The 17,797-nt window shown below is 57.5% G+C and overlaps 2 protein-coding genes across 3 annotated transcripts; both read left to right on the top strand.

Annotated features, from left to right (window-relative positions):
* Positions 1-2,117: 2,117 nt before the first annotated feature.
* AQP5 (aquaporin 5) lies at positions 2,118-5,912 on the top strand. Of its 2 annotated transcripts, none has more exons than XM_045554963.1 (4): positions 2,118-2,648; positions 3,690-3,854; positions 4,298-4,381; positions 5,193-5,912. In XM_045554963.1, exons 1-4 carry the CDS (start codon positions 2,286-2,288, stop codon positions 5,376-5,378), a joined length of 798 nt encoding a protein of 265 aa, XP_045410919.1. In that variant the 5' UTR covers positions 2,118-2,285; the 3' UTR covers positions 5,379-5,912. The 2 variants fall into 2 exon arrangements, with proteins under 2 accessions (XP_045410919.1, XP_045410918.1); XM_045554962.1 differs by having other exon boundaries at positions 4,232-4,381.
* Positions 5,913-13,275: 7,363 nt separating this feature from the next.
* On the top strand, positions 13,276-17,093 carry AQP6 (aquaporin 6). The gene is made up of 4 exons (XM_045554961.1): positions 13,276-13,826; positions 14,620-14,778; positions 15,003-15,083; positions 15,731-17,093. The coding sequence occupies exons 1-4, from the start codon at positions 13,290-13,292 to the stop codon at positions 15,929-15,931; spliced, it is 978 nt and encodes a 325-aa protein (XP_045410917.1). The 5' UTR covers positions 13,276-13,289; the 3' UTR covers positions 15,932-17,093.
* Positions 17,094-17,797: the final 704 nt, after the last annotated feature.

Here is a 17,797-nt window from a genome sequence, read left to right as displayed (position 1 = left end):
GAATCTATAAAATGGCAAGGATGAGGTCTCGGCCTTCATAGTCTGTGGTTAGCCGCAAAGCACTAAGCTCAGATCCCCAGGTAGGAGCGTCCCTTGGAGGCCCAGCCTCCTGTGAGCATTTCTGAGTCCTTCTACTCCTGGAGTAAATGCTGGAGTTTGAGATCTGTGGGTTCATGAAGACAGTGCCTGGGGACAGAGGATGACAAAGAAGGTAGAAGGGTGCAGACTGGAGGCAAGTTCAGCAGGGAAGGAGCCTGGCCTCCAAGGGCCTCTGGCGTCATCAGGGTCATTGTCCAGTCTGAGCCCCAGGCACAGATGAAAATCCTGTATACAGCTGGCATGCTGTGCTGGGGGCAGAGCCTTGAGACCCATGGAAGAAAGGACAGACAGACCTGCCTTAAGAGATGAGACTTGGAGGAGGAGTTGCCACAGCAGGAAATGCCAGAGCAGAGTGGGAACAATAGAGGGGTTTCTTTGGCCCCTGTTTTCTTTGGCCTCTTAGCTGCCACAGAGCCCAGCAGAGTTTACTCCTCCAGGTCCTGCTTTCCTGCAGGCTCCTCCCCTCAGCCCCTGCCTGGCAAACTGACAGAGGCACCTGTTCTCGCCTCCCGCTACACTCGAGCTGGGTGCCTTCCCTCCAGCTTAGCTACACACCATACCCTCAGGGGGCTTTAAAAATTAATAGTCACAACATAAGGAGACTTTACTGAGACTGACACTGTGCCAGGAACCGTGCTAAGTGCTTCTCAAGCACCCATGGGGTGGAGGTCTTCAGGGCAGGATCCTGGGGGCACGTCCCTGCCCTTCCTCCAAGCCCTGGAGAGCCCTCCAGCCTCATTCCCCACATGCCAAACCTGGGGATGGGGAGAGGGAGGAGTGCAGAGGCCGCAGGTCAGAGAGGGGGTGCTCAGAGGGAAGGAGGCAAGGACCAGGTTGGGGGGTGGCAGAAAGTGTGGCCCAGGCCAGGGGTAGAAGGACTTGACTTTGGAGGGACTGAAAAAGACCACGTGTAAGAGAGACGGACATGGAAAATGAAATAGAGACTGACAGAAACAAAGAAAGGTACAGCAAGTAAAAGACGCGGAGGGAAGGTGAAAATAGGAGACAGAAACTGAGATGAGAGATGAACAGGGACAGACTAAGACAGTAAAAGGCAGGAAGGAAAAAAAGAAAATGAGAACGGGAGAGACAGAGAGGGAGAGGCACAGAGCTTAGGAGACAGACTGAAAGAGATTGAGAAAGAGACTGAGAAAGAGGCAGAGAGAGGAAGAGACGTGCCCCCTCCGGTCCTATTGACAAAGGGAACTCCGGCCTCACCTTCTGCGGACTCGCAGGGATCCCCAAGGGGGCTATGCCCGGAGGGGCTGGGCCGAGTGCCGTGAGAGGGCGCCTTCCCGGGGGCTGCTGCCTAGTGCAGGTATTGCCCGGTGATGAGGCATCGAGGTAGGCTGGCACTGCGCCCACTTTTCCTCAAACGCCCCCGCTCCTAGCCTAGAAGCCAGCCCGGCCCGGCCCGGCCCGGGAGCGGCCCACGACGGCCACACCGCCCTGCACGGCCCAGCCCGGCCGGCCCGCCCGCCCCTGGCGGACGGGGAGCTGAGTGGCGCTGTCCTCGGGGAATAACATCACTCAGGCCCAGCCAGGGTGAGGCCGGGTCAGGATGCTCCAGTCGCAGGAGGAAAAGGAGGAGCTGGACCAAGGGCCCGACGAGAAGAAAAGGGGAAGACCACGGACCTAGGTAAAGGCCTGGCGCAGGTAGACACTCAGAGGTCTGTCGCGCCGGGGCGCCGGGACCGAGCCAAGTCTTCCAGGGAACCCGGAACGCGCAGCACTAAGAAGAGCGCGGGAGCCGCCTAGAGCGCACCATGCGCCGGTCCCCAGCCGCGGGTCCCGTCTACACCGCCGCCTGGGTCACGTGGCCCGGGCGGGTCGGCCGCTGGCCGGGCAGGGGGGCGGTCGCCCGGCTGGGGGCGCGCGGAGCCGCGGGCAGCTACGAGCCGGTGGCGGCCGCCGACCTTCCTCCCCGCGCGCCGCGCGGGCCCCCGAGCGCCGGAGCCGCCCACTGCCCCCCCGCGCTCGGCCCGCTCGCGGCCGCCCGCCCTCTATATAGCGCGCCCCCGCCGGGCCCGCGCCAGGCCGCCAGCCGCGGAGGGGGCACCGCACAGCGCCCAGCGCCCCACAGCCAGCCCTCTGCCCCCACCGCCACCGCCACCGCCGCCACCGCCGCTGCCCCGACGGGCGCCCCCAGCCGCTGCCGCCACCGCTGCCCGGCCCCGGCGGCCACCATGAAGAAGGAGGTGTGCTCTGTGGCCTTCCTCAAGGCCGTGTTCGCGGAGTTCTTAGCCACTCTCATCTTCGTCTTCTTTGGCCTCGGCTCAGCCCTCAAGTGGCCGTCGGCGCTGCCCTCCATTCTGCAGATCTCGCTGGCCTTTGGCCTGGCCATAGGCACCATGGCCCAGGCCCTGGGGCCCGTCAGTGGCGGCCACATCAACCCCGCCATCACCCTGGCCCTCTTATTGGGCAACCAGATCTCGCTGCTCCGGGCTGTCTTCTACGTGGTGGCCCAGCTGGTGGGTGCCATCGCCGGGGCGGGCACCCTTTACTGGCTGGCACCACTCAATGCCCGGGGCAATCTGGCAGTCAACGCGGTGAGTGCCCACCAGGCTGGGTGAGGGGGCAAGGGACCCTGGGTGGGCTCAGGACCAGGCCTCCATGCCCTATCTGGAAAACGGGTGCAACAGAGAGGGCCAGCCCATGTCCTTGCCAGGAAGGTGAGAGCCTCCTAAGGCCAAGACCATAAATCTCCAGGCCTATGTGTGCCCCCTCTCCCTTGCTCATATCCACCTCCTCTGCCCCCTCCTCATGCTGGCCCATCCTGGCCTCTCTCCAGGTGCCTGCTGCCCCTCCTTTCTTGCCCAAAACTTCTGCCTTTGCTCCTGTCTCGCCTTTGAACTCTGCTTTCCTCTTGGGTCCCTCACCTCCCCTGCCTGCTCATCAGTGGTGTGGTTTTGTGGAACCCTCAGAGAGAAGTGGGTTGTCATCCTGGCTTGGGTGACCCTAGCCTCTCTGTCCTTCATTTCTCTCATCCATTACATGGGGACGGTCACACCTACCATAGCAGATGTCATAGACATGAACCCTCTAACATGCCAATGCATAGTGGGCTCTGTTGAATGTTGGTTCCTCCTTTCCCCACCGCCTGCTCCTGCCCGCTGCTGCCTCCCCACTCCTGTAGCCGCAGATTCAGTAGCCGCCCCCCCATGCAAACTGGGTTCATTAATCAAACACAGAGGAGGATTTTCTCGGCCATTGTCAAGCAGTGAGTCAGCCGCACTGGAGAGACGGGTTTGAGGTTGGCACCAGCATCAGGTCAGGCATGGGCAGGAGGCCGGTTGGGGGTGCAGTAGGCAAACTGGGCAGCTGCCCACAGGAGGGGGGTAAATGCCAGCTTGTGGAAGTTGGGGGTTGGGCAGAGCCGTTGACAGGCCTGTGTCCAGGATACTCTGCCGTTAGCCACAGGCCAGAACTTCAAGCTTCCACAAATGGTTTCTTTGAGGTGACATGCACAGGGCTTGGCTTCCAGATATCAAGGTGCGCTAGGTGTCCTTGGAGACCTAAAGCCCCTCTCCCCAAGCCCCGGGCTATAGAGCCAGAAGATGCAGAGCTCCTAACCCACCCTCCCCTTGCAGCTCAACAACAACACGACGCAGGGCAAGGCCATGGTGGTGGAGCTGATTCTGACCTTCCAGCTGGGGCTCTGCGTCTTCGCCTCTACTGACTCCCGCCGCACCAGCCCTGTGGGATCCCCGGCCCTGTCCATTGGCCTGTCGGTCACATTGGGTCACCTTGTGGGGGTGAGCAGTGCCAACACTCAGCTGGGGCTGGGTTGGGGGCAGGCACTCCAGGCAAATAATGGAGCCCAAGAGTAGACCCCCACCAGACTAATGAGTCCAGCAGAGTTTAAGGCCTGGATTTAGAGCTGCTGGACTCTGGCACTACTGGGCCCCAGACTTGACCCCCCTCCCCAAAATCTTCTCTGGGCTGATGAAAGAGAGGAGTAAGTAGGAGGTGAGGTAGGGGCAGGGAATCAAGCCCAAGCTCAGGACAGAGAAGAGAGTAGACCATTGTTAACTGGACAGCTGGGATCCTGGAGAAAGAGGTTGCCAACCTAGGAATCGGGAGACATGAGTTTGAGACCTGGCTGAGCCCCTGGACTGTTGTGTGACCTTAGGAGAGTCCAGGTTCTGTGGGAGTGGACAAGAACATTGCCCTTGTCACCACCACCCTCTCTCTCCAGATCTACTTCACTGGCTGCTCCATGAACCCAGCTCGCTCTTTCGGCCCCGCAGTGGTCATGAATCGGTTCAGCCCCTCGCACTGGGTGAGTCTGGGCCCTCCCCTGGCTCCCTGGCCATGAGGGCCTGGAGACCCAGCAGTGGCAGCTGAGAGTTGAAGGGACTTTCTGGATGCTATCGGCCCAGAGCTTGGGAGTGGGTGGGAGAGCGGTGGCTGGAGAGAAGAGGGGACTTGGGATTTGGCCAGAAGGGCAGGGTGAGTTTATATGGTCTGAGCCCCTGGGGACAGGGGTTATGAGTGTCTGTCTCCCTAGGGAGGGGGATCTGTACCTTCCTAGAGGTAACAGAGGAGAACTGTGTTGATCTGCTCTGAGGATCTTGTGTCTGTCCCTCTCGGTGTCTATATGTCCATCCTCTCTGATGGTTTATTGATCTATCCCTGTTGAGAGGGTTGGTGGAATCTTCCTGTGGGTCTATTCCTCTGGACAATCTTTCTGTCACTTCCTTTGAGAGCTCATGGTCACTCTCCAGGGTCTGTGTTTCTATCTCTATGTTGAGGGGAGAGGAGTCCTGTTCATCTGTCTCTCTGAGGATCCATATGTCCCCTTTAAAGGTTCATTTGATTCTCGTTAGGGTGCAGTTGGAGGGAGCCTGGCCCCCTGGGGATCTGTCTGCCTCCTTTGAGGATCTGAGTGTCTATGGTCCATGTCTCTGTCACTGGAGAGTGGGGTGTATATCTGTCTGGAAGTGGGAGGAAGGAAGGCTTTCCCTCTGGAGGTCTGGAAGTCCGTATGCCCGTCTCCTCTTAGGGTCCAGGGCTCTGTCCTCTGGTAGGGGGAGGTGTGGTCTCCCAGGCCTGGTGCTCAGCCCCCTGACCACTGGCTCTATCTCTGCCAGGTCTTCTGGGTGGGGCCCATCCTGGGGGCTGCCCTGGCCGCCATCCTCTACTTCTACTTGCTCTTCCCTCATTCCCTGAGCCTGAGTGAGCGTGTGGCCATCATCAAGGGCACGTATGAGCCTGAAGAGGACTGGGAGGAGCAGCGGGAGGAGCGGAAGAAGACCATGGAGCTGACGGCCCGCTGACCAGTGTCAGGCAGGGGCCAGGCCCTCATCCTCCAAACCACAGGGGGGGAAAAGAAAAAAAAAATATGACAGCAAAGCTTCCTTCCCCACAGCTGATCCTCTTGGCTGAGGAGGAGGCACTGGCTCCCCAGGCTACACGGCTAGAGATGGGAGCAGAAACCCATGATGGGACTCTCGGGGTGGGGGCCCAGGGCTGGGGTCTCTTGGGGAGGGGTTTCTCTGGGACAGGGCAGAGACCAGACCTCAGAGATCATGAATGCAGCACTAGGCTCACAGGCTGCCCCAGGGCCAGGCCAGAAAGGGGTGGTCTGCAGTCTGTATCCCCCACCCTCCCCACCTTCTCCCCAAGAGCCAGAGGGATCCCAGCCCCCAGGTGGGCAGAGGCGGACCCCCCCCCCCCCAGAGCTCCTCAGGAGGAAGATGGACTGGCTCACTGAGTGCCACCTTATTTATTTCCAGTCAAGCTTGCATGGAGCGGGGCTGCTGCTGTTTGGAGTGGGGGCTTCCCAATAAACCACTGATATTCAGGTTCCACCTCTGCCTCTACCCACAAGTCTCTCCTTGGGACAGTCTGGCCCATCACCTGTCCCCTTGTCTTCCCACATCTTCCACAGCGATCTCCACAGGGGGCACCAGGGGACTCGGGACAAGTCCTCTGTGGAAAGAAAGGGGCAGCTGAGGCCAGGGGAGGCCTAGAGAGTCAGAGCTGGGGAGGGGCAGGGAGAGACAGAGAGAGAGGACCAAATATGGAAATGGACCTGGAGGCCAGGAAGGAGGGGTCTCAGCTATGTCAAGTCCCTGCCACTTGAGGAGGCCTGGCTGGCACTTGAGGAGGGCAGTGCCAGGGTGTGCCAGGCAGGGCAGAGGAGGAGTGAACCAACCGCAGCCCCTCGAGATGCCAAGGGGTGACCAGCCAGGCTCTGTCCCCAGGAGGAGGCACAGCCCTCAGCCCCTTTCTCCAAAGCTTGATTTTTCAAAAAGGTGTCAGGTTGGGAGCCTGTGCTCGGCCAGAGCAGCGCCCCCATCCCCCCACAGAAGCCACATGGGCCCGGCCCTTTCCCAGGCCTCCTCCCCCGCCTCTGCCCATGTGTCCCCACTGACACTCCTTAGGAAACCTCCTTAAACTGTCTGGGCCTCCACCTCTTAATCTGCAAAATGAAGATAAAAATTACTTTCCTCACAGGGCAGCTGCGACTGGATGAGAGAGGGCGGAGAGGCCTGGGTGGGGGCTTTCTGGGGGGGAGGCGGGAGTCACACGCGAGCGGCTAGGCGGCGCTGCGCAGGCCAGCCGGAGCCAGCTAAGCCTCGGTCAAACCTTGCTGCGCAACTTTGGGCAACATAAGCTCTCTGAGCTTTAATTACCTCATCTAAAACAGGGACACTTTTACCTACCTCATGGGTTGTTGTGAGGAGAAGACGAGACAATGGGCGGAGGGAAGCTGCCCGCGCACTCGGTGAGGTGGTGCGAAAGGAAACCAGCGCGCACGTGCGCCTCCCGGAACCGCAGCCACCGCCTCTGCCCGCCGGAGTGGCCGACCAGAGCGCCTGCTTCTCTGGCATCGCAACCTCTGCCCTTGCTCTTCGTTTTGCCTCTGAAAAGGGGCGCGGGGTGGGCAGCAGTCCAGGAGACGGCCTCAGAAGGGGCGGGACAAGCGGTAGACCCTGGCTGGCGAGGGTCGGTCCCAGGGGCTGCAGCCGCCCCTGTCCGCCTCGTGGGCTCACAGACAACACGGCGTGGCAGAGCGTGTGTCTGTGTGAACCTCGGCCCCAGCGGAGGAGCAGCCTTCGCCGTCGTCCCCACGCTCACCTTCCCACCTCCTCCAACCCGCCGCGGCCGGGGCTAGCCGGGCTGCACGTGCCAGCTTCGGCCAGCAGGGGGCGACCTCGTCCACCGAATCCACAGCCGCTCGGCCTCCTAGTCCACCAGCCCCGGGTCTGGGCTCTAGCCAGACGGGGGGTGGGGATGGAGGACACAAGGAGTCCCAGGCTTGGGTCTCCTAAGGCCACCAGGAAGCAGCCTACCCCAAGTCCAGCCCCACCCAACTATCCGGGAGAGGGTGCAGAAGAGAGGGGCGCCCTTCCCCCCGAACCCTCCGCCGGTCTCTGGAAGACTCAGGTACAGGCTATGAATCGGAGGCTAGCCTCTCCCTCCAGCCCAGCAGTTTACGTTCCCTTCTCTGACGGGCCCCACGGGGGAGTGTGGCAGGGTGAACGGTGGACCCTTGAGAGACAGACCGTCGTGGGGGGCACCCAGTCGGAGCGAGCTGCAGGCCTGGCGCTTCCTGCAGGTGGCGTCCGGCGGCCCCGGGGCTTTGGGCTGACGAGTTGCAGAGGTCGGGCCCGTCTGGCCAGCAGAGGGCGCTGCGCTCCTTGCGCTGGATCTCCGCGGAGCCGCCCGGTCTGCGGGCTCACAAAGACCCGCGCCCCGCGAGCACGCACACACAAACTCCACACGTCTCAGGCTCGGAGTCACCCAGACCTTCAGTTGTACCCAAGGGGCTGTGTCTGCACACCGAGCCGCATCTACCCTCCCCCCAGCCCCGTTCACTGTCACAGGGCGGCTCAGCAGGACCCGGAGCCCCACTTGCTCTCAGAGAGGCACATGCGTGCACACAGACCCAAGCACACAGGTGCCCAGTCACCTCTCAGACCCTCTGCCCCACCTGAAGATGGACCCCAGGAAGAAGCCTGGTTATTCAGTAGGAGGCTCCTCTCCTTCCTCTCCCCTTCACCTCCCCAGGGGCTGCCAGTTTTCCCCAGGTGGATGGTGGACATGGCGCTGTGACGGAGAGATGGAGGAGGACTGAGGGTAGAGGCGGAGAATGCACAGAGGGCTGTCTGTTCAGATGGGTGGACAGGAGGAGGCATTGCCGGGGGAATCAGATCTCTGAGCGCCTCTCAGCCTCAGCTTCCTCTGCCCTCACCCGCGGATGAGAATATCAGACCTCCTGACCTTTGCACGTTTTTGTGGGGATCAGTGAGATGAGGCACCGGAAGCCACCTTGAATCCCTTCCCTTTGTCAGGTTTTCATTCTCCTTCTCTTCTTTCCCAGCACCTCCCTCCTTCCCTTTCCTCTTGCTCCCCTTATCTTACCCAGTCCCTGAGAGGGCCTCAGTCAGAGGCCGCATGGACAGGCAGCCCAGGCAGCCAGGTGTGGGGCTTGGCAAAAGGTCTCTGAGCATGAGTGAGCTCACAGCTTGGCATTAGAGCCTGGAACTAGCTGGGGCTGGGAAGGCGCTGGCTGGGACAGGCCCTGTGCAATACCCACCTGGGTCCCGTGGGTGAAGGACTTTGTCCTGGTCCAGGCAAGGCTCGAGGAGGCTCTGCTTTAGGCTAGCTGGGGACAAAGCTGCTCTCAGGCTCCAGGGCCAAGAGCAGGGACTGCCACCCCTGCCCAGTCCCCACAGCTGTCTCACTGGAGAGGGGAGGGAGTTGCAATCCTAAGAACCAACATTTTCTGACTCGGAGGCACTCTGCTGGGTGTCAGCACATTTGCTCCTAACCACACAGGGAGGTGGGGATTATCATCCCCATTTTATAAATGGGGATACTGAAGTCACAGAAGTTAAGCAATTGGTTAGGGGTACAATATACATGGCTATATTCAAAATGCTCTCACTTGTCTTTTCAAAAGCTCTCAACCGATAAATATTGCTGCCATTTGGTGCCAGTTTTACAAGTGCAGAAACTGAAGCGAGGTCAGATGCAGGCACTGGTAAGCATCTGTCCACCAAGCCCTCTACTGGCCCCGTCTGAGGGGAAGGAAGGAGAGAGGTGCCCTTGAGGTACCCTGGGAAGCCCCCAGGCAGGGAACCCACTGTGCCAGGGAGGAACGGCACCCACGCTACCCCCACAGCCATGATCCATCCTCCCTTGAGCATTTATTGAATGACTCCTCTATGCCAGGCAGGGATGGCAGTCTGCACTGGAACAGTGAAGGCATTGAGGAGGCAGAGGCCACAACTAGCCCCTGGCTTTGCTCGACCCCTTTTTCTCTGTGAAGCTTGCTTGTCCTGACTCTGCTGGGAAGGGAAGTCAGGGAAGGCTTCCTATAGGAACTGCACTTGTGCAAAGTCTGGAAAGAGGGACAAGGAGGAAAGGCATTTCAAAATCAGCATACAGGCTGGGCATGGTGGCTCACGCCTGTAAACCTAGCACTCTGGGAGGCCGAGGCGGGAGGATCACTCAAGGTCAGGAGTTCGAGACCAGCCTGAGCAAAATTGAGACCCCCATCTCTACTAAAAGTAGAAATAAATTAGCCGGACAACTAAAAATATATAGAAAAAATTAGCTGGGCATGGTGGCTCATGCCTGTAGTCCCAGCTACTCAGGAGGATAAGGCAAAAGGATAGCTTGAACCCAGGAGTTTGAGGTTGCTGTGAACTAGGCTGATGCCACGGCACTCTAGCCCAGGCAACAGAGCGAGACTCTGTCTCAAAAAAAAAAAAAAAATATCAGCATACAGAGGGCTCTGAATCTCATTTTGGGTAAGTATAAATATTTAGCCTGGCTGGGGTATAGGGTGTAGCATGGACAGTGGGAGGAAGCCTGAATATCCATGTAGTCATGGATATTCAGACTTGATCCTGAGGCACTGGGGAGTCATTGAAGGTTTTTGAGCAGAGGAGTAATGTGATCAGCTTTGCATTTTGGAAGGATCTCTCTGGCAGCGGAGAGGGGAGTGGTGAGGAAGGGCATGGATGTAGTGGAGTCGGAGAGTCCAGTAAGGTTAATGAAGTAATCCATGGAGAAACAATAAGTGCTGAACTGGGACAGTGGCAAATGAGAATGGGAAGAGGTGTCAGATGTGAGAAAGAATTACCAGGAACCTGGTCACCTGTTTGGTGTGGGCTGCAGGAAGGAGAGGTATCTGGATGATTCCGGGGCTCTGACCTGGAGCCACCCAGTGGGAGAGGGACAAGAAGGCACAGGCTGGAGGGTCTAGGCGGGAGGCCGTGTGGGTCTGGAGGCAGTGTTGTGAGTTGACAGTCTGGAGGGGATAGAGGCCACAGAGGTCAATGGGGCTACCCAGGCACAGTCTCGCCAGGAGTGAGAAGAGCAGTGGGTCAGGAGCAGACAGGGCCTGGGTCTAAAGGTCAGCAGAAGAGGAGCGAGCAATGGAGGCCAAGGAGGCACCCTCAGAGAGGTGGGAGGAGAGCCAGGAGATGACTGTGCCACATAGGCCAGGACAAAAGAGGCTTCAGGAGGGAGATGGCCAGCAGTGCATGTGCTACAGCAGGCCAAGGGTGAGGAGGGCTGGAGAGGTCATGGTGGCCTTTGGCAGAGCAGTTTCAGTACTGGAGGGCTGGGGGCTCTAGTACAGTGAGCAGATGACTGGAACCTTGGCCTCCAAACCATGATTTTTCACTGCTCTGAGATTACCCAGGCACATTTAAAGGGAAGAAGCCAGGAAAGAGGGAGGAGTGAAAGCCATGGATGAAACTGGGAATTGCCAAGAGAGGACCCCAGTTGCTCAAAGGGAGCCAAGAGTACAAAGGATCTCTCTCCAGCCCCCTCACAACTTGCACACAAGAGAAGGGCTGCCTCTTCTTCAAGGCCATAGGGCACTGGCAGGGGCTTGGGGCAGCTGCCGGTGAGGCTGTGGCTGGGGAGGAAGGGTGGGAAGAAGTCTTGCCTGGTAGGTAGCTTGGCTTTGTAAGTGGGATGGGAGGCACAGGGCAGTCCTCTGCTGAGAGAAAGCCAGAGTGAGTAGGGCACTTGAAGAGTGGGGAAGATTTAAAGAATGGGGGGAGAGCCATGGAAGGACTGCAGAGCAGAGCTGCCACCCCTGCTGAGGCCAGACTGTGGACTTGTCACGGCAGCAGTCTGCACGGCTGAGCGAGTTTCTCCAGCAGTGCTCAGCAGCACGGATGGGGGACAGCGAGGCGTGGAGGAGAATGAAAATGGAGACATGCAGCGGATGGGACGGAGAGGACAGGGAGCCAGGACAGTGGGGCACTGGCAAGAGTGTGCTAGAGGTGAGGTGCCCAGGGGTCCCCTGGAGAGGGTCAGATGAAGCCAAGACAGCAAGAACAGACAGGGATGGGTGAGGGGTTTTACTGGGACTCAGACAAAGGAGGGAGGATGGACAGAGACTGTGGTCCAGAGTTGGGCTGTTTCACTTAAAGATATCAGAGGGCTCAATCCCAGGTGGGGACAGGTATAAAGCTGAAATGAAGCACACATGAAGCTCATCTGCCCTAGGAGGTCAAGTTTTTATTCATTCATTCAACAAATATTTACTGAGCACTAACTATGGTAATCTCTGTGCAAGACTCTATATGTAGGGATGAACAAAACTTGGTTCCCATCCCCTAGGGGCTCACCGCCTTGCCTCATTGGGGAAACACATTAACACCATGACAACATCGAGTGGTGACTGTAGTATACAAAAATGCCTACGTGTGGTGGGAGCACACAGAGGGGCCCTCACCCAAGAATGGGGCAAGTGACCTCAAACCTGAGCCTTAGGATGAGTTAGGAGTTACCCAAGCAAAGGGAGTGACAAGGGCTTTCTCAGAAGAGAGCATCCTCCAGAGAGACCAGCAGGGGTGTTCATCTGGTGGGGCCAGAGGGTAAAGGACGAGGTAAGCAGTGGGGAGAGAGAGGTAGGAGGAGCAGAGTCCCTGAAGGCAGGCACAGAGCTTCCAGAAGAAGGGAGGCTTTGAAGGGATTTTGGCAGGGGAGCAGCATGATCAGATTTGCATTTTAGCACTCGGGCTGCAGTGTGGAGAATTGATTGGAGCAGAGCAAGGGAGCAGACAGAGACTGGTTAAAGGCTGTGGGGCAGCAGGGGTGGCAAAAGAGGGCACAGTCAGGAGATATTTAGGATTCAAAATCAGCAGGACTTGATGGTTTTATTTTTATTTTATTATGGGGGAAGGGGGGAGAGAAGGGTCAAGGATGTTTCCCAGGTGCCACCAACTGAGCTGGAAGAAACAAGAGGAGTGCATTGGGGGTAGAGATGAGGATCTCATTTTGAGAAAGATTGCATTACATACAGGAGCCTGAGAACAACCAGGGGACATCCGTGGGCACCCAGACGTGGTTAAGAGGTGAAGATTATTATTTCAACAGTTTGGCAGATTCTTCTTAGAGAGGAAACACTTTTGCTTGAGAAAATACCTTGATATGCTGCTGCGGGTAAAAGGGGAGAGCCTAGGGCATGGGTGACCTTAGGGGCAACATAGTCACAAAAATGGTTAAGCTGCCCTGCATGAGAAAGGAGAGGAATCTGTTTGGCCCTGAGAGGGACGGGCTGAGAAGGGAGGGCAGAGAGGTAGGAAGGAATGAGTGAAGGGCCAGTGGAAATTCCCACTGGTGGACAGCAGAGGTGCCCCTGCCATGTGTGTGACCTGATGCTGCTTGGTTATTTGTGGAATAAACCCCTTCTCCATCTGCCCCTCCCTGTCCCCCCATACCCCACAGGCCCAAGTCCTTAGCAAAGTCAACTCATATTAACATCTGCATTCTGCGAGAGGGGTTTCAAGTGGGAATAGAGGAGAGCACTTGATATCATATCTGGGTTTAAGGGACACAGCAGTTTCAGCTCATCTAGAGGCAGAGCCTAGAGATAGAAGGGTCCGGGAGAATAGGACCCCCTGAAACAGGCCTTGGACTTGGGGATCTGAGTGATCTTGCTCTATTGAAGCTGACATCAGGACATGGATAACATGAACACTCTGCCCTGCACCTGCGACCCTCAGGTTAGACCTCTGCTTGCAGCACAAGTTAGACCTTTCCAGCCCTGGAAAACCTGGGAGGTTCCAGTTCAGCACCCTGGGGACGCCCCCCCCCCCCCACCGCCTCCCCTGCCCCAGTCAGGTGAGCTCAGGCTGGGGCAGGCATGTGCATAACCCTATCTGCCTGCTCCCTGCCAGTCTGACCAGCACATTCCTTGGGACGGCAGCATGGTAGAGGCACGGCAGGTGGGGGCCAGAGAAGGCTCCACAGCGAGTGAAAGCCAGAATCAGCCAGAGACAAGAGGCCAGAGGAGAGGCCCTTGGAGCAAAGGAGGTGACAGCCAAGGCACTAGGCACCAGGACATCAATGCTATGGAGCCAGGGGGGCACGGCTGGGCTAGGATATTGTCATGCGGGCTTTGGACAGCCATCATCAGGGCACTATTTGCAGAGTTCCTGGCCACGGGGCTGTACGTGTTCTTTGGCGTCGGCTCGGCTCTGCGCTGGCCCTCGGCACTTCCCTCCGTGCTGCAGATTGCTATCACCTTCAACCTGGTCACAGCTATGGTTGTGCAGGTCACCTGGAAGGCCAGTGGGGCCCACGTCAACCCTGCTGTGACGCTGGCCTTCCTCGTGGGCTCCCACATCTCTCTGCCCCGTGCTGTGGCCTATGTGGCTGCCCAGCTGGCAGGGGCCACCGTAGGGGCTGCTCTGCTTTACGGGGTCACACCAGGAGACATCCGAGAGACCATTGGGATTAATATGGTAGGTGCAGGGAGGGGTGCAAGGCAGGGCCAGGAGGAGGGAGTCCACATAGGTGGTAGGGGTGGAGGGCCAGACCCGAGGAGAGAGAACAGAGGAAGAAACAATTTAGCCACATGCTTGCATCTGCTCTGGGCTGGGCGCTGGGTCCCACAGGAATCAGGTTTGGCCTTAGTCTAGGAAGAATAGAATGGGATTGTGGTGTGAGGAACAGATGTTGAAGGAAAAAGGGGAAGGAATCAGAGAAGGACCAGGCATTTAAAGGATAGATGTGGCCAAGGGAGGACTGGGGCTGTGGGTAGAGGAAGGGGATCCTACAAGCACTTCATTTTCCTCTCCAAGCTCCACCCCCTGTCCTCTGCTCCTCCGTTTTCCCCAAGTTCCTCCCTCCCCAGCACCTCGAGGCCTGCCTACTCCCCCACCCCATTCCCCTAACCATCTACGTTCCACCTACTTCCCCAACTCTCCTCCTTCTGCTCCTACCGCCAGTCTCCTCTCAAACAAGCATCCCCAGCTTCTCAAGCCTTCCCTTACCCAGCAATCCTGGGCTCCTGCCTCCCGCTCCTGAACCACTGGCGCCAACCAACCAATTGCTGGGGTGGGAGGGGTGTTACTCACTTCTGCAGGGAGCAAGTGTCCAGGGCTGATGTGAGCTCCACTGCACAGATCTCCTCAAGTCCTGGAGCTGAGCAGTGGTGAGGTGTCACCCCCCTTACAGCTGAGGAGAACAAGCCCGGGGGTTCACCGTGCCATGGGCAGAGCATGCATCTGCTCCAGCATAACCCCCTCTGCCCAGGTCCAGAACAGCGTCTCGATTGGCCAGGCAGTGGCAGTGGAGCTGGTTTTGACCCTGCAGCTGGTACTCTGTGTCTTTGCTTCCACCGACAGCCGTCAGACATCGGGCTCCCCAGCCACCATGATTGGGATCTCTGTGGCACTGGGCCACCTCATTGGGGTAAGGGGCAAACGGGACACCATGCACATGGATACACTGGGTCCCTCCCTGAGGAAGCTACAGGGCCCTGAAGGCCAAGAAGTATCCCTCCCTGAGCCCCTCATGCCTTGAGGCCAGGATATGGTGCTGCCTGAGGCCAAAGCTGGGGCCAGGGCAGAAGGGACTCTCCCCTTCTAGGCTTGCCATAAGCCTCCTCACACCCTGGCCCTGCATTTGCTCCTCAGATCTACTTCACCGGCTGCTCTATGAACCCAGCCCGCTCCTTCGGTCCTGCTGTCATCATTGGGAAGTTCACAGTCCACTGGGTGAGACCCTCTGCTGGCAGCCATGGGGAAGGGAGAGGGATGGAGTAGGGACAGTAGACATTGGGTTTTACCAGCAGTGGGTCCACAGACTTGGGGAGACAACCCCCACCCCCAACCATTTTGACCCCAGAGTGGTGGTTCCCTAAGCTCAGAAGGCCAGAGTGAGCGTCCCGGCTTGTACTTCCTTCCTTTCCAGCATCGATACCCCAGGGGATCCAGGGGACTGGCAAGAAGTGGGCCAGGACAGAAGCTATGGCTTTGGCCCGAGCCTTAAGTCCTGGCTGTTTCCTTATTCACTTACTCCAGCTGGATCAATTCTCAAACTTGGATAAAGAAAAAGACAAACAGAAACAGACAGACACGCCAGCAGAGACAGAAACAGCAATAGCCAGGACTCATGGCTAAAAAAGGGGAGGCAGGAGGAAAGAGGCATGAGGGGAGAGGAGTCTGGCCCTCGGGGCCCAGCTCCATGGAAGGCAAGGTGCCCTCACCTTGTGTGGAGGCAAGACTCGTGGTTCTCAAATCTACCACCTTGTAGACAGTTGAGGAAGACGGGAGACCATGTCAGCCCTAGGGAAGCAGGCAGAGGCCACAAAGCCACCCTATGATCCTGATAGCTCATGGGTAGGTGTCTACTTTCTTCTCAGGTCTTCTGGGTGGGACCCCTGACAGGAGCTGTCCTGGCTTCACTGATCTACAACTTTATCCTGTTCCCTGACACCAAGACCCTGGCCCAGCGACTGGCCATCCTCACAGGCACTGCGGAGGGAGAGAGAGTGGTAGGGGTGGCGCCCCAGAAGAAAGAATCCCAATCCAGTTCAGGGGACATGGAAATGGAGAGTGTGTGAAACAGCATAGACTTTGTCCTGCCCTCAGGCTTCAGAGAGGAGCCCTGTAGGTGGGCAACGTGCCTTGAATGGCCTAACTTAAGGTTTTCCTGGGAGGGGTGTCAATGGGGAGGCTTGACCCCTTGTCCTAACAGGGTGGGCCAGGGGGTGCCAGCTCTTCTCTCTGGCATTACATTTCTACAAAGAATCTGGAAGCAAATCTGTCCAGTCCCCTCCCCATCTCTTAATGAGACAGAGCAGAGTGGGGCAGGGGACTTCATGATCACTCTTTTCTCCCTTTCCTCACCCAACTAGACGCCAGTGGGAGTCCTGAGCCTCCAGATCCCTGTGTCTTCGGGAAAAAGGAAACTGGAGACCAGACAACCACCCTGCTTAGATACTGAGGGCTACAGGGACCTTGGGAAACCCTTGGGGAGGAGCGGACAGGCTTCCTGGAAGAATCAGGTCCTGGAACAGCCTCTGAGCTCCTGAGAGGGATTTCCCTGCCCTTGGGGATAGTTGGGGAGCTATGGCTCCCCTCTCAGACTGGGGGCTCCCTGAGGACAGAGACCAACCTCCCAAAAGATCTTTATTCCTCACTTCTCCAAATGCTCAGGAGAAGACCCCACCCTTAGAAAGAGCTAACAGAGAGAGGAACCTTTCCTCAGGCTGGCAGAGGGGCAGGATATAGAAAGAGAGGTTTGAGCCAGAAAGGCCTTTCCCAGGGTAAGCTCTCCCCAGTTGTCTGCCCTGACTTCCACCCCACAGCCATTCACGGGAAAAATGCTGAGAGGGGAAGCCCCCACCCCATCCCCCAGTTCTTAACCTGGGCCAAAGAAGCCATCTCCTGCTTCCTTCTCAGCATTACTGGGATCCCAAAAAATGCAGTCAAGTCAGTTCCAAAGATGGTGGGAACCCAAGAATGACCCAGGAAACTAAGATTTGAAGTTCAGTGCCTCTGAAGGCCTACTGAAGTCCAAATTGGTTTGTTAAGATTTAAAGGCTGTTCTATATCTTCTCTGCCCATGACTTGGGGTCCTGTCTGGATCTCAGCTTCCCCAGGTACAAAATGGACACAATTCTCCCCCAAGGACTGCTGTGAAAACAAGAAATTGGAAGACGCTTTTGGAAGTGAAAATGCTAGAAAAACAACCTCAATAAAGGATGATTATTGTTGCTATTACTGTAATTACTGGGTTTGAATACAATTGCTGTTGGTAATGGGAGGGAAGAGGGCAGAGAGGAAGATGATTGAGAGGCAGGGAAGAAAGAGTAGGCTTTTCTCTCATTTCATTGGATCTACTTACCCACGACCCTGCCTCCTCTCTTGGGTCTGCTGACCTGGGAGCTTTGTGGGTATGGGGGCTTGGGGGAGGGACCCTGGAATGAAGAGACAGGCCAATAAAAGCCAGTTTTCATTTCTATGACACTCATCACCATGGTACCCCCTGAGATGCAGCGACCAAATCCATATAAAAGATAGGTCCTTTTTTCATGATGCCTCCCAAGGGGCTGGGGACGGGGAAAGGCTGCCAAAGTCTTCCAAAGGCAGGGTAACGGGCCTAGTCTGTGCCCAGTGCAGTAACTGAGTCCCTGGTGCTCATGGCCTCAGCAGCTGTGCTCAGCGTTCTGTAATATTATCAGTGCAGATACTACTACATCTCTCCAAGATGGGTCCCACTCACCCATCTTCAATCTCTCAGAGCCCAGGGCTGCCTGTGCCCTTTATGAGCAGGGACAGCTGTGTGTGTGTGGTGTGTGTAGAGGATATGGCTGACTTGCTAAAGGTCACCCAGCTCAGAAGCATGGACCCTTAAGGGTTCCCCAGCTCCCAGCTTAGAATTTTCCAAAATAGAGCTCCAGGGGGGCCTACACAAGCTGCAGCCA

Source organism: Lemur catta, chromosome 6 (assembly GCF_020740605.2).
Source record: "Lemur catta isolate mLemCat1 chromosome 6, mLemCat1.pri, whole genome shotgun sequence".
In the NCBI taxonomy this organism is placed as follows: domain Eukaryota; kingdom Metazoa; phylum Chordata; class Mammalia; order Primates; family Lemuridae; genus Lemur; species Lemur catta.
Note: the sequence above shows the minus strand (reverse complement) of the source record. Positions and strands in the feature narration are given on the sequence as shown.

Excerpts from the sequence above, each read along its gene's own strand:
- AQP5 (XM_045554962.1), top strand. The coding sequence starts at position 2,286 with ATGAAGAAGGAGGTGTGCTCTGTGGCCTTCCTCAAGGCCGTGTTCGCG. Across the intron at positions 2,649-3,689 it reads GCAATCTGGCAGTCAACGCG|CTCAACAACAACACGACGCA; the intron begins GTGAGTGCCCAC and ends CTCCCCTTGCAG. Across the intron at positions 3,855-4,231 it reads CATTGGGTCACCTTGTGGGG|GAGAGTCCAGGTTCTGTGGG; the intron begins GTGAGCAGTGCC and ends GTGTGACCTTAG.
- AQP6 (XM_045554961.1), top strand. The coding sequence starts at position 13,290 with ATGGTAGAGGCACGGCAGGTGGGGGCCAGAGAAGGCTCCACAGCGAGT. Across the intron at positions 14,779-15,002 it reads CACTGGGCCACCTCATTGGG|ATCTACTTCACCGGCTGCTC; the intron begins GTAAGGGGCAAA and ends TTTGCTCCTCAG. Across the intron at positions 15,084-15,730 it reads GGAAGTTCACAGTCCACTGG|GTCTTCTGGGTGGGACCCCT; the intron begins GTGAGACCCTCT and ends CTTTCTTCTCAG.